The sequence below is a fragment of the Oryza glaberrima genome, chromosome 1, assembly GCF_000147395.1.
Source record: "Oryza glaberrima chromosome 1, OglaRS2, whole genome shotgun sequence".
Classification (NCBI taxonomy): domain Eukaryota; kingdom Viridiplantae; phylum Streptophyta; class Magnoliopsida; order Poales; family Poaceae; genus Oryza; species Oryza glaberrima.
This window is the reverse complement of record NC_068326.1, coordinates 34,927,704-34,948,163: the sequence shown is the minus strand read 5'-3', so window position 1 is coordinate 34,948,163 and position 20,460 is coordinate 34,927,704. Positions and strand designations below refer to the sequence as shown.

The following is a 20,460-nucleotide window of genomic DNA, read 5'->3' as shown; positions in this document are numbered from 1 at the left end:
CCTCTCATGGCGTTGATATCACTATGATAACTGCTATGTTTATTTGGACCCGAACTGGCCCATCCTACCGAGCAAGGTAGGAAGCAACAGGGCGTTCAGCTTCATCACTGAACCGTATTTGCGTGTGCAAATTTGACAGCTAATTCAGTCAAAAAAAATTGACAGCTAATTAGGCAATATGTTGTTATTTAACTATGGGTGCAGAAGACTGCGAGGGGAACTATTCTAGGGTATTTCCTCGTTATTTGCCTATCATCCAATTGGTTATTAAAAAAATAAAAAAAATAACATGTGATAGATCACTCCAAAAATATGTAATGTTAAATCCAACTTCTACTAGCTGCAATAAAAAAAATAAAGTTGACTATGAATATAAGTTAACTGTAGCGCCCGTTCCGTCTTGGCGCCTAGCGGGAAAACTAGCTCTTAAAAATCCTATTTGCGAAATCCGTTTCTTTGCTTGTTGTCTAGTGCCCGTGCCATCTCAGGTCTCAAATCCCCGATCCATCGTCGAGTTCAATCCCGAATCCAAATCCTTCCCAAATCAAATCCCTCCGCAAAAGTCTATTTTGCCTCCCTAGGGTTCGATGGGCCGAATCCCTCTCGGCCCATCTCCCCCTCCCTCCCCGGCTCGCTCTCTCTCTCTCTCTCTCCCTCTCCCCCGCTCTGCCCGAGCGCTGCTCGCGCGAGCGCGCGAGCCGCGCCGAGCCCTCCCTCCTGCCCCGCTGCCATTCCCGCCGACGCCACCAAATCGTCGCCGTGCGCCGTTGCTTCCCGCGCGCGCGCGCCGTGGTGGCCGACCGCCTGGTCGCCGCCGCCGTCAGCCTCTGCCGCGCCTGCCGCCCGTGTCGCCGCTCCGCTCCAAGCCGCCTCCGCCGTCGTCGCCGTCGTCATCGACTCGGCCCCGCCACTCCCCGCGCGTGCCTCCAAAGGACGGAGGCAGAGCCCCCCCCCCCCCGCCGCGTCGCCCCGCTCCCTCCTCCTTTTCCCGAAGAGGCAAGGGACAAGCTCCCTTTCCCCCTTCCTTTTTCTTTCTTTCTCTTCCTCCGCCGGCGTCATTCCCCTCCTCCCTGTCGCCGATTTGGCCGCTAGCCGGAGCGCCAGCTCGCTGGCTTGACCGTCCAATGTCGGTTCCCCTCCCCCAAACCGACATCGCCACCCTATAAACCCAGGCGCCCTCCCTCCTTTTTTTTTTCCTCCCAATCTTCCCCGTTTTCCGCCCGCGCCATTGCCGTCCCTCTCGCCGACCGCCGCCGACGCGTGTGCCGGAGGAGCCGGCACGAGCAAGGACGCGGAAGGGGACTCCGGGCGCGCCCTCTTCTTCCTCTTCCCCGGCCCGAGGCCGGAGAGATCGCTCCCGTGCCGTCGGCCTCTCGTCACCGCGCCCTTCCCCGCACGGTAGTGTCGCCCTCCGTTCTCCCTCCTCGTTCCATCTCCTCCCCTTAGACTCGGGTAGTAGCACGAGTAGCCTCCCCGTAGCTAGCTGGCGCCGCCCCGACCGTTGCCGCCGCCCGCCGTGTGCTCGCCGCCGTCGCTGCCCGAGCTCGGAAGCGCCGCTCGTCGCCGGCCTCGCTCGGCGTAGCTCCGCCCAATCCGACGCTAGCAACGGATTCCCGTAGCCGCGTAGATGCTCTCACCGCCGGGAATCGACCCCTCGTGACCTCATCGCCGTTTCCCCCTTCTCCTGCCGCCGGTTGCCGCCGCCGCAATCCGCCGCCGTCGAGCATCCCCCGCGAATCCGAGCCGTTGGCTCGTCTCCTCTCGTCCCGTGCAACCTCCCGGTGTGCTCGCTTTCGCCTGTATCGCCGTGGTTCGCTCCGCCGCTCGCCGCCGCCGCCCGCCGTCCGTTTCGGCCGACGTCGTCGTCTACCTCCCGCCGGCCCGCGTGGTAGCCACGTAGGCGCCACGTCGGCGCCACCTCGGCCGCGACCGGGTCAAGCAGACCCCGGTCCGCCGCTTCCCTCCGCCCCCTCGCACGCGCGGTCCACCGCGAGCCGTGAGGCTGCGCGTGGGCCCGCCGCACCGCGTCCTCCGCGAACCGCGCGCATGCGCCGCGCCCCCCTCCCCAAACCCTAGCACGCCCGCGTGCACCTCGCTCACGGTGAGCCGAGCCGCCGACAAGCGGGTCCCACTCGGGACCACGCGAGGATGGACCCGGCCCACCGGCTCTCTCTCTCCCCTCCCCGCCCGCGCGCGCCTTGGGCCGCCCTCTGGGGCCGGCCGGCCCATTAAGCTCGGCCGAGCCGCCCCTTTCTCTCGGGCCGCGCCCTAGCCGCCCGAGGGAAGTCTAATTTCCCTCCCTCTTTCTTTTTCTTTTCTTTTCTTTTTCAAAAAGGGTTTAAATAAATCCTTTTCCTTTAGACAAAAATCCAATAATCTTAGAAATTCAATATCTTCCCAACCGTAAGTCCGTTTGACTCCGTTCAACTTCCAAAATTCCTCAAATCTCGAGATCTATCTAATGGCACGCTTAGAGGTCAATAATAGGGCTTTATTTTCGCCATTTGTTGAGTTGTCCCGTTTCGCGTGTAGTTTCGGAGCCCGAAGACCCGCAGTGCGAGGATTTCGAGGATCAAGCTCAAGATCTCGAGCAAGGCAAGCCACCTTTGAACATCTTGAGCCTATATTTGAACTTAATTAATTTGCTTGCAAAATATTATGCATTGATAGGATTACACTTAATCTGTTTGCCCCGTCTGCAAGGCAGACCGGTGGGCCTACCCAACTTGTTGCATTTGATCCTTCCACTGTTAATTGTTATACCATGTTCCCTTGTAACCACCTAGTTGCGCCTCGATATTCGTGCACTCTGTGCGAGTATCGACGGTCGCCTTCAAACTTAAAATCTGAGTAAGTTCTTGGGTAAAACTTGGGTTTTTACAAAAGACTTGGAAAACCCGACACCTGGGTCGGTGCTTGCGAACTAAATGAATTTCCAAAACCGCGGACCGGGGAACGTACCGGGAGTACGGTTTCCCGCTCTTGCAGTTAAGGACCGTTTCCTTGGAATTTCATCCGAACATAAGACAAGTACGACCACATGGGTGGAATGGGACACCCCTGGCTGAGTAATTAGCTAATCAGGGGAGCCTTGATGCCAAGAGACATGTGGATTCGCCGGGGTGGTGTCGGGGAGGACCCCTGGGCTTCCTGGCACAGTATGGTCTGGGACCTAATCTGGTGTTGGTCTGGGACCCCTCTCGTTGGCATATGGTGAACCTGTGTCGGCTTTCGAAATGCCTTGTCATGAAAGCCTTAAGGTCTCTAGTCGTGGCCGTTCTGCACGGGCTGGATGATCCGGGTTAGTAATGTCGTGTGGGTAAAGTGTACCCCCTCTGCAGAGGTTATTAAACTGTCCGAACAGCCGTGCCCACGGTCATGGGCGGATGTGAGGTGATTCCTAGCGTAGTTTTGTTTGACTACTGCCTTGTGAAATTTTGCTGTTGTGAAATGGGTTTGATGTTTGGAAAATCTGCGGCTGATGGGACCAGCCAGGCCCGGGTGGCCGTTTGAAAGCTATTGGCCGGGTGCCAATCTTGATCAATTCAAAAGACTGATACATTGCACAAACTCCGACCGGACGAGACGCACTTTCTCATCCGTGTCATTTGAGAAGCACTCACTTAGCTGTTTCAGGAAAGAGTTCAAATAAAATCAATTGCAAAAACAACAGCCCTTCCTTGAAGCCTGCATTAAACACTTATTTCCCATGGCTTGCTGAGTACTCTCGTACTCACCCTTGCTCCATATAAATAATTCCCCCCCCCCCAGTTGCTGAAGAAGATGAAGCGGATCCCGCTGACGAGGAGTTCCTTCAGGAGCAAGCCGGCTACGATGAGTTTTAGGGTTTCGGCCTAGTTCCCAAGTCGCGCCTGTGATGTGTGGTCCAAGTCTTGGCTTCCGCGTTCCTTTTGTAATGCAGTTGTGAGCTCGGGATCTGTCCGCAGCCCAACATGACTGTACCCCTACTCTATAATAAAGAGACCTCTGTTGCTGTGATATTCTGTCTTCCTGTTATACCAGCACTGTTTCCTGGGACTGGTATCAATTAACAGGTTAATTTGGAGCGTCACGGGCTAGTTCCGCTCGGGACTAGTTCGGGGCGTGACATTAACTAATCATAGTTTTTTTTTAACTTGTAGAAGCTAAATTTTAACTTACATGTCTGTGGAGTGATCTATCACATATTAATCTGTCTTGTTATTTATTTTCATAATCATTTGGATGGTATGTTATCTCCCCTCAAGAGTTCTAATCCAGTAAGTGCTCACATAGTGGAAGTGAATTTTGATTTCTCGAGGGGATGTCCCCTCTTTTTGTTTGCATGTCACTCAAATGGTTATGAAAAAAAATTTAAAAAATTGGGATGATGTATTAACATGTGATATATCGCTCCACAAACATGCAAGTTCAAATTCAACCTCTACATCTTGCAACGAAAAAGACAAATTTGACTATGAATATACATTAATTTGGTTTTTTCGTTGTGGGATATAGAAGTTGAATTTGAACTTGTATGTTTGTGGAGTGATATTTTACATGTTAATACATCATCCTAATTTTTTTCATAATCATTTCAGTAACATACAAACAACGAGGGGACGTCCCCTCAAGAGATCAAATAAAATAATTTCCCCTCACATAGTGTTCTATGGATCGTAGAGTAAAATAGACCTTTTAGAAGACTTAACGGAGGTCTATAAATGAAAACCTAACGGAAATTTACAAAAACACTTGTACAATGATATTTTGTAGGAAAAAAACATGTTTGTCGATGGTAATTTATAGAAATGGTTGTCGAATTTCTGAATGTCAATAGTTCGCTGTATGCTTTGGTGTCCGGTGTTTAAGGTACTCTGTAGTCTGTTTTTGTTAAGTTTTGGGTGTTCATAAGGTGCTGTCTGTTGGGCTGGCGTTCTGATGTTTACTTTTCTTTGGGTGGTTGATGTTTTACCTTCTCTAGCAATGAAACAAGGCAATCCTACCTTTTTGCCTTTGTTTGGCATTGAAGTAGCTACTCCTATATAATTATCTGCGGTACATTGGACGAGCTGACAGTGAAGCCAACACACAAGCAATGCAAGGTCTCAAACACTGTAGCCAATAGTAACATATATCATGCCATCCAAGCTAGATTAGTAGGTGCAATTGGACCTTCAACAAAAATTCAATAAAATCAGATATAAACAGTTGGTTCTTTATTTAAGAAAATGTTCGTGAAAGTGCAAGTGTGGTGTTGCATGTGTAGTAATATGTGCGCACGTATGTATATATGGTGTAATCGTTAAAAATGAAGTACTATTGTACAAGTATACAGTAACAACACTGTATGTATCATTCGCAGTGCAACAGTTACCCCTAAGATGGGCGAGATACAAGTATAACAAGATATAACAGCCAATCATATTTTCGGCCCTCATCAGTAAGCCAAGAGCTTTAGCTGATCAGCCAAAGTTAGCTTTTTTTCCCTTAAGCTAAAGAAAAACCATTGATTGGCTTATTTGGCTTATTTAACTTGATAAGGATTTTCTGTGGCTGGTGGTTATCAGCCTAATAAGCAATTCGATGGGTTTTGGCTGAAAATCATCAATCCAAACATCCATTCGATGAGAGTCATGAGACCCTTCCTTAAAAAAGGAGAGAGAAGTTGGTAGGATCACAGTCTCACAGATTCACAGGACCAACAACATCCAGACCATGGCCGATTCCAGAAATCCGCTTCTCCACTTGTCCCGCGCCTCCAGCGAAGTACGCTTTCTTACGTCACTGCTTACACGCCCGTGCGCGCGCCGGCAGCGACATCCCAAAGTCCAAATGAGGGGCCGAGTCCGCGGTCCAGACCGTCCAGTCGTCGACCAACTAAACTTACCAAACACCGCAAAATAAACAGTCATCCTCCGCACCGCGCGCGCGGCCGCCGGCCCCGTATAAGGAGGAGAAGAGGATGGGTCAGAGGCAAAGCAAGCAGCCCAGCCCGGCGGCCGCGGTGCACGCGCGCGCGACGACCACGCCGACGCCGACGCCGGGGGAAGACGAGCAGCAGGGGAGCGCCCTCGAAGCCGAGAGGAGGGGGAGGAGGAGGACGACGACGAGGCGCGCGGCGGAGGGCGCCATGGACACCTTCTTCCTGTCGCACGGCGCGCCCACGCTGTCCATCGACGACACCATCGCGGCGCAGGGATTCTTCAAGTCGTGGCTGCCGGCGGCGGTGGCGGGCGCGGAGTTGCCGCGGGCGATCCTCGTCGTGTCGGGCCACTGGGAGGCGGCCGCGCCGACGGTCAACGTCATCCGCGGCAACAACGACACCATCCACGACTTCTACGGCTTCCCCAAGGCTATGTACAAGGTCCGTCCGTCCGTCCGTCTCCTTCCCTCGAATCGAATCCCTTGTTTCTTGATTGAGAAATGGCCGTACAACGTGGAGCGATTCCGCCAAAATTGGACCTTGGTTGTTCGTTTCTTTGTTCGAGCATCTTCTACTTTGGGCATTTTACACTTTCGGAAATGAGCGCGCGGAAAACGAGGTTGAAGATGTTGGGGACACAGCCTCAAGGATTGGGTATTCGGATTTCCTACATGCTATAGGGAAGACGTCAAATTTGGATGGTTTTGATTCCAAATCGCGCAGAATATATGGGAAGAAATCGATCTTTCTGCCTTGGTTATCGGAAAACCACACTACATGATTGCTGAAACCTGGTTTGGCAACTGGTCTGAATTTACTCGTAGGCAACACCATGGCAGCATGATAACATTTCTCCGCATGCTCATAGCCTTAGGCAGGTTTACAAAATCGGCCGTAATTGCACAGTTATTGCATTTACCTCCGGATATGGTAATGGTAATACTGCAATAACCCCAACAAATTCTTATAAATTAAAATAATAAATGAAATTTCGATAAATTTTATATGGTTTGTTACAAATACCGCGCGGTAACCTCACTTACCGCTGGGGTGTGGTAACCCCGTGCCTGATGTAGGGGAAACTGGTCAAAGGTGAAGATTACTTCTACATATATGTTATACTACTATATTATTATGCATGGAGTATTTAGGTATATCGTGTTGTATATTTTATATCACGTGGGACTGATTGGAGCGCAATCAAAGACTAAAACATGCTAGTATTATACTAGATCTTTCATGCTAGTTTGTGAAGTACATGTCCCATTGCATCTTAGATATGCTTATTAAACATGGGAGTAGGTCCTACCACTTAAACATGGGAGTAGGAAGAGATGCCCAAAAGTTTAGCTGATCTGAACTTTTACCAACCCCAGCATCCCATCTGATGCAGACATGACATTGTGTATTTTGTTTGAGGCTGTGAGCACAATTAGGGAATATTTGTGGGCAATGGGCATACCAAACTACTACAAGTGGGTAAAGTGCGCTTGTCACTAGCATCTGCCGGATCGTTCAGTCGATCAGTCAGCAAGGATTTTGCTGTGAGCTATGTCTAAATGGCTAATTAAATTTAGTTTCATTTTCATTACTGTGTTCAGCATTTGAGTTACTCCCTCCGTTGTAAAATATAAGGGATTTTATCTCATAATACTAGTATGTGTCACATTCACCAAAATAGCTTATATTTTGAGACGGAAGGACTAGCATATACACCATAAGATAGTTGTGGATATTACTAGTAAAGGTTATGATGGCCCAGAGTAAATATTTACGCAATTGTTTTTAAGCCAGTCGAATAAAAATGGGTGTGTACTCTGGTAATTTGGGTGAACCTGTTATCGGAGAAACCACACCCATCAAAGCTGCCGTACAAAATATTTAGTTTGGTAGTATATATGCATCACCATAAGGATTTGATTACTCATCTAGTAGCTTATTGGTCCTTTTCGTCGAAGGAAAGTTGCTACTCATAAGTATTTAGTTAGGTACTATATATATGCATTATTATAAGTATGTGCTACTCCCTCTGTCCCAGAATATAAGAATTTTTAGTGTTGGACACGGGTATTAAGAAAGTAGTCAGAATTAAATGGGAGAGAGAAGTGCAGGTATGTAGGAAAATTGAATGGTGAAGAATTGTAATTGATCGAGAAAAAAATGTTAGTGAAGAAGTTTTTATATTTTGAGACAAACCTTAAGTGCTAGAAGTTATTATATTTTAAGACGAATGGAGTACTATTTATCCATCATATATGCTCCTGTAGTCGTGTGGTTGAAGGTAGATTCATTGTTGGCGTATGAGATTTTGTACTCTTTTCTTATATGCAACCAAACAATTACTAAATCATACTATAACTTAAATCCATTCCGCTCAAAAGGATGCATCATGCATGGAAAACGTTATATTTCCTGGAAGCAAAAGGTATATGCGTATAACGTAATCACTACATCAGTATCTCTGACCATAGTACTGAATAATTTCATTGCATCAGTATCTACCCTTCTGAATAATGACGTTGCATTTGCATGATCGCATCAGTATCTGACCATACCGAATAATGTTGTTGCAAACAGCTGAAGTACCCTGCGCCGGGCGCTCCTGATCTGGCGATGAAGACCAAGGAGCTTCTGGAGCAAGCCGGGTTCGGGCCGGTGAAGGAAGACCACAGCCGCGGGCTTGACCACGGCGCGTGGGTGCCACTGATGTTCATGTACCCGGAGGCGAACGTGCCGGTGTGCCAGCTCTCCCTGCAGAGCGGCCGCGACGGCGCGTACCACTACGAGCTCGGCAGGGCGCTGGCGCCGCTCCGCGACGACGGCGTCCTCGTCCTCGGCTCCGGCAGCGCGACGCACAACCTCCGCAGGATGGGGCCCGAGGGCACGCCGGTGCCGCAGTGGGCGGCGGAGTTCGACGGGTGGCTGCAGGAGGCGCTGCTCGGCGGGAGGCACGACGACGTGAAGCGGTACGAGGAGAAGGCGCCGCACGGCAGGGTGGCGCACCCGTCGCCCGACCACTTCCTCCCGCTGCACGTCGCGCTCGGCGCCGCCGGTGAGGGGGCCAAGGCGGAGCTGATCCACCGCAGCTGGAGCAACGCCTCGCTCTCCTACGCCTCGTACCGCTTCACCACCGCCAAGAACTGAAAACCGGTCGACGCGATGCACGCCGGCTCGCCGCATGCAACCACGTGTTTGCTTGTAACATATTTGACTCGAACAATAATCCCCGTGGGCTCACGTAGACGTGTGTGCCGTGTTCGTGTTTGTATTTCTCGGAGCCGTGGCTTGGGGTTGTTTACTTGTTTTTTTTTTTTGTAAGATTGGGTTGGGCCTGGGCCTGGGCCTGGGCCTGGGCCGTGGCACAGCCTTATGGCGTTAATTGGTGTTCTTATTTGGACCCAAACTGGCCCATACAGCCCAGCTTTAGGTGTTCAGCTTCGTCACGGAGGGTTGGTTTGGTTTGTGGCCTAAATAGGCCTTATCAAATTTTGTCAGTGCCAAATTTTGGTAAGTTTTGGTATGACTAATTTTGGTAAGGCAAAATTGCGTTTAGATTGAAGCCAAAATAGCCTAAGTTCACTATTGAAATGGCCTATTTTCTTAGGCATGTCAAAATTTGGCTTCAAACCAAATAGACACTAATCACTATTGAAATTGTCAAATATTGATAAGCCTAATTTAGGCCTCAAACCAAACCAGCCCTGAATCTACTGTGTGTAGGGATATGACGACACGTGAGGCTGTTTGGCTGCGTTGGCACGAGCTAGCAAAGACACGCTGTTGCACAGTTGCACACAGCACATATCCATAAATATAATCCATATATAGGCAGATTACAGGGTGTACATAATGTTGATGGTTTTGGAACCACGCAGCAAACTTTGATGGTTTCCGGCCGTGAATTACGAGCCGTGTTTGATTTTCCAGTGAATCGCAAGAAACAATTTGTTGTTTCTGAACCTGAAATTCTTTTGGTGGCGTCAAGAGATGGACGATGATCTCACGATGATAGATGAGAGGAGAAGAGCAGCAATCTCATGATTCATGCAGCTTTGTAGCAATGTGTGCTTCGTGGCGGCCGCATGATGAAGCAGAAGATGGCTTTCCTTTTGGGTCAAGCCCTGAGCCCCTGAGAGGCTGAGATATGTCCAGCACTTCATTTTCTACCACCTGAATGATCATCAGCATCACTGTCTTCTCTTCAGGGATATTTAGAAATTACCAAAATCAGACGGATAACATGCTCACTAACTCAACTGCAGAAGGTATTAGTTCAGATTTTTCAATCATGTGGTAACAAAGTACTATCTCCGTCTCAAAATAATTATAATTATAATTTATTAGCAGGTACTACGTATTAAAATTTAAAAAGAAAGATTATAATGCTCGCTTCATTAAATGGTGTACATATAAAAACGAGAGAATGGTTGAAAATAGAATATGAGAAAATTGAATAAGTGATTGATGATATTAATACTCTATCGTGGTAATTATTTTAGGAAAAATAAAATCTTAAGAATACAATTATTATGGAATGAATGTAGTAGGCAAGTACCAACCAGATTCATCCCAAATTGACTAATCAGATTCATAAAAGTCACCAGAACTTCTGCACCTTTGTGAACACCTTGGTAGGTTCAACTAAATGTAACAGGCATATAATCTGGTGGTAGTTATTGCTACTAAAAAAATGACGTGGAAAACCTTCATTTTCTACAGGGGACTCTGAGGTACTAGTAGGATTCGTGGGGTTTCGTGACCGTATTAAAAGAATGAATCTACAGTGGGAAACAGGTCAGGTGCAAAAGCTCGCCAGCTCTATATATAGCTGCAGCGCACAGGCTTCAGAATTCGCTCAAAATCCTTTCCGCTCAGATAAGAGAGGCCGGAGACTGAGAGAGAGGGAAACTCGTACACAGAGCGAGTATGGACGTGGAGAAGGTGGAGAGGAAGGAGGTGGCCGTCGACGACGATGGCCGCGTCAGAACAGGTAATTCTCAGGATCCTCTCTGTTTCCAGTTCGCGTTTGCACAGTCGTCGTCGTCGCCGAAAATCCTACTACTATCCTACGGCTACCCTGCTTGTCTTTCTTCTGCTAGGAAGGCACCTGAACAGTTCATGCTTCATGCAGAGTATTTAGCTGCTGTTTCCTCTGAAACTCTGTTCCGTTGTTCATCGTAGTTTAGCTGCATGTTCATTGTCACCACATACCGTCGAGTGTGGTAGATCTGCGAGCCTCTGTCATTGCTGAATTTGGACAGAAACGTGCATTGCTGGCGTACGTTGGAGGGTGGTTATTGACTTGTGCCTCTCTTTCAAGTGAGAGCTAGCCAGATGTGTGCCCAGTGGAAAGACGCTTTCAGACTTCAGCGCGCTATGGAACATGCGGTTGTCTTGCATCCTTTCGAAACCTTGTAGGACTCTCTCGTTTTGCTTCTCCAAGTACATGCAAAAAAAAAAAAAGATTTGGAATTAGTCAATGCATGATTTTGCTGTCCAAGCCGTCTGATGGAGCATACACGCATGCATGGGCACTGAAAGTCAAATCCTTCTTTTCCATTTTGTTTACGCCGCGCCGTACTGGAAGAACCAAACAAATACACACTGCAAATGCAGAGGCAGGGAATTTACACTTCTCTTATTAAACACTGCCATATAATGAATTCAATGCCTATTTTAGTGTTTTATCTTAAAGAAATGCCATGTAAAAGAGTTGTCCCCTTTTACATGTCTTGTTTCTTGGATGCATGTCTAGCTAATGAGATGCTACACTCCCGAATACGCACATATTCTTTCTTCTGTTTTACACACAACACTCGTCACAGCATTGCAGCAACATCCCTGAAACTCGGGATAGATTTAATAGAGGCATCTTGCGTATATGCTAGCATTATTGGATAAAACCAACACCTGAAAATGCGAAATCCATTGCGTGAAGCTTCTGTTACCACTGCTTTTACTAGGACAACGTGAAGGATAGTAACAGTGTTAGTGGCATAGTATTTATGCAGGAACTGGGTCCTAATTCCCATATAGTTACAGCACGCAACCTCTTGCAAGATCCAAATCGCCAATGACTTGGCAGGCACTACCTCTACTCTACTATATACCCTACCAAGTCCAAGTGGCCTTGGCTTTACTAGTGTTATACGGTACAGCAGTACTAATACTCCAGGATTATAGGCAGAATTTCAATATGTGCAATCATTATCCTAATGTTATATTGGAATCCCAGAAACAATGGAAAACACTATTTGTTGGCAATAGCCTATTGGAATGTTTCTTCTTCGCGTGAGGGAGCAATGGATTAGGTATCGATGAATGGCTGCAAATTAACCTGCAGCTTGTGCTCTCTCCACTTACATCACGCATCCTAATTCGACAAATAGCTTTCATGGTATTAAAGTAAAACATAGTGCATATTCTGTTGTACTACTACTTCCTTTTTCTGGTTATCTTGGGTGTACTGTTGTGAGTTGTGACTAGCTATCATAGGCTGTGATGAAGAGCGGGCCATTAAGCAGTCTTGACAATGACCAGTTAAGTATAAGTACACTCATGTCAAATAATAGGATTTCGGGGCAATTGTCTATTGTAATTAAGGAATTTTACTGGACAAAAGTTTGACTGTACTTTAGCCCTGCTAGTACTTTACATCAGGGAGCAAGTGCCTGATTTCACATCATACTTCCTTTGCATGTTGATGTTGGTTGGGATACCACATCATACTCCACATAGGCCACCAGAGCATTACATAAGTGTTTTCATTCATGTGCGTGCTTACGTTGTTCAAAAGAGTCTGTTTATACATTTGCGATGATTCGTTAGTTTAACACAAGTAAGACAGCAAATATTTCTTTAGTTGTTTTAAGTGTTACTGCTTTAGGACATGGTGATTAAATCACATGCGTAATATATGAACCTGTTGCTCTATTTGTACTCGTTAGTTGGTCTGCTTTACGTTATGGTATCCAGCGCATGGGCAGTAGATCAAACGGATTCTTTGTTTATGACACATGATGGAATCCTGGAGATCCTTTTGAAAAAATGATGGCTTCTTACACTACTGGGAAGTTGACTTGTGCAATGTTGCATCATGCCCACTGTAATTGATCTATGATCTGGCGATCTCTTTTTAGCCGCGCTGATATGGCAATCTCTTCAATGCACTGCATCTTTATTGATGTTCATGCTTAATCAGCCAGGTGTTCCAAGAGACCAAGAAGGCAAGAATGTCACACGTAGTGTAAATGACAGTGACCTGTCAGACATTCTCACAGGATTTTTTTTTCTCACAAGAACGCAAGAATGGCACTGACGAAACTGAATTTTGTTTCCTTTTCACAGGAACGGTATGGACGGCGACGACGCACGCCATCACCGCCGTGATCGGGTCAGGCGTGCTGGCGCTGCCGTGGAGCGTGGCCCAGATGGGGTGGGTGCTCGGCCCCATCGCCCTCGTCGTCTGCGCCTACATCACCTATTACACCGCCGTCCTCCTCTGCGACTGCTACCGCACGCCGGACCCCGTCCACGGCAAGCGGAACTACACCTACATGGACGTCGTCCGCTCATGCCTCGGTAGCTAAGAACCTTTGAGACTTACCTGCATTTTCTCCTGCAAAATCTCTGCGATTTCTGACAAGACTGTTGCTTTGATCGATCGTGTGAAGGGCCTCGAGACGTGGTCGTGTGTGGCATTGCGCAGTACGCGATTCTCTGGGGCGCAATGGTGGGTTACACCATCACGACCGCTACGAGCATCATGTAAGCTTAGCTCCAGCTTCTTGGCCACCCTGAAAAATCTTGGCAAATTTTTGTTCAGTAACATGTACTAGGATTTGGGCCGTGAGAATGCAGGTCAGTGGTGCGCACGAACTGCCACCACTACAAGGGGCCGGACGCGACCTGCGGCTCGTCCGGGACGATGTACATGGTGCTGTTCGGCCTCGCGGAGGTCGTCCTGTCCCAGTGCCCGAGCCTGGAGGGGGTGACGCTCATCTCCGTCGTCGCCGCCGTCATGTCGTTCACCTACTCCTTCGTCGGGCTCTTCCTCAGCGCCGCTAAGGTCGCGTCGCACGGCGCGGCGCACGGCACCCTCCTCGGCGTCAGGGTCGGCGCCGGAGGCGTCACCGCGTCGACCAAGGCGTGGCACTTCCTGCAGGCGCTCGGGAACATCGCCTTCGCGTACACCTACTCCATGCTGCTCATCGAGATCCAGGACACGGTGAAGTCGCCGCCGTCGGAGAACGTGACGATGAAGAGGGCGAGCCTGTACGGCATCGGCGTCACGGCCGTCTTCTACGTATCGATCGGGTGCGTCGGGTACGCGGCGTTCGGCAACGCCGCGCCCGGGAACGTCCTCACCGGCTTCCTCGAGCCGTTCTGGCTCGTCGACATCGCCAACGTTGCCGTCGTCATCCACCTGGTCGGAGCGTACCAGGTGTACGCGCAGCCGGTGTTCGCGTGCTACGAGAAGTGGCTGGCGAGCCGTTGGCCGGAGTCGGCGTTCTTCCACCGGGAGTACGCGGTGCCGCTGGGCGGCGGGCGCGCGGTGCGGTTCACGCTGTGCAAGCTGGTGCTGCGCACGGCGTTCGTGGCCGTGACGACGGTGGTGTCGCTGGTGCTGCCGTTCTTCAACGCCGTGCTCGGGCTGCTCGGCGCCGTCGCGTTCTGGCCGCTCACGGTGTACTTCCCGGTGACCATGTACATGGCGCAGGCGAAGGTGCAGCGAGGCAGCCGGAAGTGGGTGGCGCTGCAGGCGCTCAACGTCGGCGCGCTCGTCGTGTCGCTGCTCGCGGCGGTGGGCTCGGTGGCCGACATGGCGCAGCGCCTGCGCCACGTCACCATCTTCCAAACGCAGCTCTGAACCCGGATGGACGCATGCAGCCGATGAGATTATGCATGTAGTACTACTCCTACTACTTTTGTTGCTGTACTCGTACTAGTTGCTGGTGTAATTTGGCTGTCGTGTTACAAGCTACTACTACTAGTACAAACCCCTCTGTTTTTATACCTCTGAATTTAGCAAATGGGACTTGAGGAGTATGGTTATCCTATGGACAAAACTGTGTACGTTATTCCGGTTGGGACCGTCAAGCATAGCATATAGGAATTTCGGGTGAAAGAATTCAATTATGAGTATTAGCACCTTTTGTATTTAGAACTTATTTCTGAAAGCAACTAAAGTTAGGGGTACTAAAATAATATTAAAAATAAATTTTTCAACGAAGTACAACATCGGTTTCGTGGTGTAGTTGGTTATCACGTCAGTCTAACACACTGAAGGTCTCCGGTTCGAGTCCGGGCGAAGCCAATTTGTTTGTAATATTTTTGACATCCGTTTCTTTTCTTCTGGCCCAAACTGTATTTTTGGCCCATCCGCATGTTCTTGTCTCCTGGCCCAAATATTTTTCTCACGGAATAAGTTCATATAAGGTCCCTTAACTTGTCAACGAATCCGATTTTCGTCCTTCAACCGCAAAATCAGATACAACGGGTCCCCCAACTATCAAAACCGGTGCAGATTAGGTCCCTCGGTGGTTTTGAAGGTGGTTTTGGCTGACGTGGCACCTACGTGGCTAGTTTGACTTGGTCTTGATCTGACGTGGTATTGATGTGGCGCTTACGTGGCAATTCGATCCGGAAAAATAATAAAGCCCGTGGGACCCACATGTCAGTTTCACATAGAAATTAATTTTTAAAATGGTGGGGCCCACGTGGGCCCCACATGTCATCCTCACCCTCTTCTTCCTCCTCTCTCCCCATCTCCCCTCTCTTTCCTCACTGACCGGTGGAGCGGGGCGGCGACGACTAGAGCGGACGAAGGACGGGGCGGCCGGAGCGGAGCAGGTCCGCGGGCGGAGCGGATCGGGGCAGGCGGAGCGGCGGCGGCCGGAGCGGGCCGGCGGAGCGGGGCGGCTGGAGCGGAGCAGGGCGGCGGCGGGCCGCGGGCGGAGCGGAGCGGGGCACGCGGAGCGGTGGTAGCCGGAGCGGCAATGGTAAGAAGCGGGGACCTGCACCTTCTCCATGACGGCAGCCGGCAGCCGCCCATCTCTCTGCCGCCCGTTGCGACGCCCTTCTCGGCGGCGGTCACCACTGCCGCCCAGCTTCTCTCCCGCTGCGCGCCGCCGCTCAGCTCCTCCCTTGCCGCCCGTCGCCCTCTCTCGCTCTCCCGCCGCCCGCCCGCTCAACTCCTCCCTTGCCGCGCCGCTCGTCGCCCTTTCCTGCGTTGCCGACGCTCTCCTCCTCTCCCACCGCCCCCATCGTCGCTAGCACCTCTCTTGCCGCGCCAACGGCACCACCCTCCTCCACGACGTCGTTGCCTTGTGTTCCGGCGCGCCGCCGATGCCCAGTCACCGCGTCGGCTCCCCACCGACAAAAAGGTTGAGAGGTGGAAGAAGAGGGGAGTGAGGGTGACATGCCGCCGCCGCCGCTCTGCCTGCGAACCTGCTCCGCTTCGCCGGCCGCCCCGCTCCGCCCCGTCCATCGCCCCGCTCCACTGGTCAGTGAGGCCCGCGAACCTGCTCCGCTCCACCGGCCGCCCCGCTCCGCCCCGTCCATCGCCCAGTTCCACCGGTCAGTGAGGAAAGAGAGGGGAGATTGGGAGAGAGGAGGAAGAAGAGGGGTGAGGATGACATGTGGGGCCCACGTGGGCCCCACCATTTTTTATTAATTTCTATGTGAAACTGACATGTGGGTCCCACGGGCTTTATTATTTTTCCGGATCGAATTGCCACGTAAGCGCCACGTCAATGCCACGTCAGATCGAGACCAAGTCAAACTAGCCACGTAGGTGCTACGTTAGCCAAAACCGCCTTCAAAACCGCCGAGGGACCTAATCTGCACCGGTTTTGATAGTTGAGGGACCCGTTGTATCTGGTTTTGTGGTTGAAGGACGAAAATCGGATCCGTTAACAAGTTAAGGGACCTTAGATGAACTTATTCCTTTTTCTCACATCCGTTTCTTTTCCTTCTGGCCCAAACTATTTATTTTTTTGGCCCATCCGCATATTCTTGTCTTCTGGCCCAAACTGTTTAATTTGTTGGTCCATCCATTTCTTATCTTCCGGCTCCGGCCCAACCAGTTGTCACCTACCCCCTTCATGGGCTTTATGCTGAATAAAATTGGCTTAACTTAAGCCCAGGCCACAAAAACATCATGTCACCTGCGTGTAAGGTGCACAAAATAGGAACAACGTTCACAATGCACTTCTTTTGGCACTATATCAAAATATGTGTGTTTAACAATTGTTAACGATCAAATTTAGTAATGCCATGGGCCGAATTCAAAACTAGAGTTAAAGCCGATTTGGAGAAATTCTGTTCGAGAAGGAAGAGTACGCATTGGCTACGAGCAGCATCGGCTGTCGCATGAATCGGCTACAGGCAATATCGGCTGCCACATATCGGCTAGTGCCAAATCCAACGGAGTCAAGACGATGCGACCAGTCTCAAGATTTGGAGAAATTCTGTTCGAGAAGGAAGAGTACGCATCGGCTACGAGCAGCATCGGCTGTCGCATGAATCGGCTACAGGCAATATCGGCTGTTGCATATCGGCTAGCGCCAAATCCAACGGAGTCAAGACGATGCGACCAGTCTCAAAAAAGACGGTCCCACATCTGTCATCGGGATTAGTCAAAGCACTTCATATCCATTGCTACATAAGGATTGGTGTCCGAGAAAAGGGCAATTGTATCTATTAATTAGGACATTTTTTTTAAGCTTCCTTAGAAATATGAAATATGTTTGGTAAGAGTCCACCTAATGGGCTTGTTCGTATTTTAAATTATGATAGAGATAAGAGTCGTGTCTAGCAAAGACATGTTATGTACTTCGGGTAGGGCCGGTCCTATGATTTTGAGGGCCCTAGGCGAACTCATTGCGATGGGCCCTCTAAGCTACATATAAAATTTATTGATATATATAGACGCTAATTTTACTTGCAAAACGAAAACATATACATCCATATATTAAATTTAACATGCCTGGTAATTATCAAGAAATAAAGTCGACCAAAATAACAATATATTTGAAACTTGGAACTAATATCATTATTCATTAACTTAATGAAGAATAGAATCCCATCGTATCCATTGCTTCCTATGTAAAGATACTTTTTCAGGCATTTCTTGATGCAAAATCATCCAGAACGGAATTAAGATCAATAGTGTCCGATATATCCTTCTCAATTGAGCACATAGCCAAGCCATTTGACCTTTCTTGCGACATAGTTGATCTCAAATAGTCCTTCAACAACTTCAATTTTGAAAAACTTCTCTCAGCTGAAGCTACCGTCACAGGTACGGTTAAGAGAATTCGATAGGCATCTGAAACATTTGGATAGAAATATGCATTCATAACAAATTTCAGAATCTCAGGCGCGGACATCATATCGAAGAATTTAGAAAACTCACTTGCAATACCTTTAATTCTAAATAAAAATCATTGATCTCAACATCGGATAAGGTACTAGATTACTAGTATTAGGTGTTGCCCCCCCACCCCCGGCGGTCGCCTCGGCTGCATAGGGCAAGGGCCAGCCCTGACTTCGGGTATAAATATGACCTGACACCTTGTAATCACAGAACGACAGTTCAATAATACTTCGGCGCATCGCCACCCTTTTCTATTCTCATTGTTTCGATGAGTTTTTGCTTTCGAGTTGGGCTACATCGGGTTTGATCTCCGACAAAGAGGTAAAGCTTGCTATGGCGGTTTGTGTTCTCAGGATTAGTGCTTACATCTTTATGACACTCTAATCCTGTTTATGTGAATCACCGAGTTATCATATATGATGTATAATCTAGATAGATTTCGTCATCTAACTTCATCGGCTAGCCTCTATCATCGAAAGCGGCCGATAAATTTAGATATCGACACCAAGCTAGATTGTGCTGTATATCTACCATCTTGAATGAGTTCTCATTGATTTGCTTAGATCTTATGTTTCTTTTCACGCTTAATGTTGCATCGGTTAGGTTTGATCTGTTAAGTGCTATCTTGAGACGTCTTATCTAGCTCTTTCTTTGATTACTAATAGAGATAGTATCGGGGTTTCAGCCGATCTTACCTGATTTAGCCGTTTTGTTTCCCTACCCGGTTCTTGATCGTCTAAATCTGCCCTTTATATGAAGATCTCATTCGCTTAAAGCATATTAGGCTTTCTATATATCAATTTGTTAATGCACCCTGCTTGCCATATTGATCTTTGTTTTGTATATTTTATCTGCGCTGATATCTTAGTATAAAGCGGTATCGGAGTACTAGCCGATACACGTTAGGTTTGCCCCATCAACTATGCTATGAACCTACATAACCTCTGCTTTGAGGTACAGTTAGATATTGAGTGATTTATACTGTCTCGGCATAACATCCGATCTATCCCAATCACCCGATCTAAGTGTGTTTCGTTGGATAGGCTATGTATCGTTGACATCTACAGCCAATCAAGTAGATCTAATAATCTCTACGTTTTATCTTCCCTTGCTGGTCCGATGCAAGTCACATCGGCATGGCTCCGGAAGATACGTCATCGGCAATCCAGCCGATCGGCTATCGTTGGTGGATTTAACTTTTTCCTTTTTCTTTCTTGTTGGTTGCACAATCAAACCAGCTGGCACGCTGAGAACCTGAAGGCAATTTCTTTGGACCTGCACTAGAGTTAAGCATATCTCTTAGGCCATTGCGTGTTTTTCGCGTTAACAACAATATTAGTTGTTAATCAGTTATCTTATTTATTGGGGATTATATTTAAATACCATTTAATATATAATAAACAATATAATTGCATTTATAGATACAAAACTCAAATGTAGTCTAATTCTAAATTGTATATAGAATCATCCTAGTACCTTTATCAATTATTATTTTAATGTTCCAATGTATTTACTTGATAGTTGATACTTTAGGAAGTGAGACTGCGTGCTAGTGCAGGTGGCGAAAGGGGCTGCTGTGGAGCGCGGGCACGTCTCATGTTCGACTCCTAGAGCGCTCATTTCTCTCTTGATCGCTACCATGTCCCTTCGTGGTATCCAGCGTTTTTACTATAGTAATTAGTAATTAATTAACAATACCATGTCGACTAATTATGCACTCTAAATTTAGTTTTTAAATAACTTCTAGAATTATAATAATAGATATAGAGTTTTATTCAACTTGAAGCCTTACTTATATTTTTTATTTAATATTTTTGAAATTTAGAATTAATAAATACTATGTTGTACTCATCTAAGAGAGATTAAGGTTAAAGGGAAAAAACTATAATGCCACTTATTAGAGAAGGGGTATGTGAGGAGTGGAAGGGCCTTTAGGGGTAATATTGAGTAAAAATTAAATGAGAGGTGGTTAGGGGGGATACATTATAATCCGTTATATTTCGTTAAAGTGTGGATGTTTGGTTTGTTGCCTTAAAAAAATATTGGTGTTACATAGATTCTTGATAAACAAGAGTTATTTGTTTAGAATAAACATGGCAATAGATGTCACCGTTTGCAAATGTGCGTGTAGGCCCTAGTTGGATTGCATGATTTTCTAAAGAAATAGTGCAGAAAT

The 20,460-nt window shown here is 48.1% G+C and overlaps 2 protein-coding genes and 1 non-coding gene across 3 annotated transcripts; all 3 read left to right on the top strand.

Moving 5' to 3' along the window:
* The first annotated feature begins 5,837 nt into the window (after nt 1–5,837).
* Nucleotides 5,838–9,487, top strand: LOC127785262 (extradiol ring-cleavage dioxygenase-like). The gene is made up of 2 exons (XM_052312700.1): nt 5,838–6,346; nt 8,483–9,487. The coding sequence occupies exons 1-2, from the start codon at nt 5,945–5,947 to the stop codon at nt 9,047–9,049; spliced, it is 969 nt and encodes a 322-aa protein (XP_052168660.1). The 5' UTR covers nt 5,838–5,944; the 3' UTR covers nt 9,050–9,487.
* Nucleotides 9,488–10,741: 1,254 nt separating this feature from the next.
* Nucleotides 10,742–15,080, top strand: LOC127785252 (amino acid permease 5-like). The gene is made up of 4 exons (XM_052312689.1): nt 10,742–10,895; nt 13,253–13,486; nt 13,579–13,672; nt 13,766–15,080. The coding sequence occupies exons 1-4, from the start codon at nt 10,832–10,834 to the stop codon at nt 14,772–14,774; spliced, it is 1,401 nt and encodes a 466-aa protein (XP_052168649.1). The 5' UTR covers nt 10,742–10,831; the 3' UTR covers nt 14,775–15,080.
* Nucleotides 15,081–15,147: 67 nt separating this feature from the next.
* TRNAV-AAC (transfer RNA valine (anticodon AAC)) lies at nt 15,148–15,221 on the top strand. The gene has a single exon. It is a non-coding gene; the product is annotated as a tRNA-Val (tRNA).
* The last annotated feature ends 5,239 nt before the right edge of the window (nt 15,222–20,460 follow it).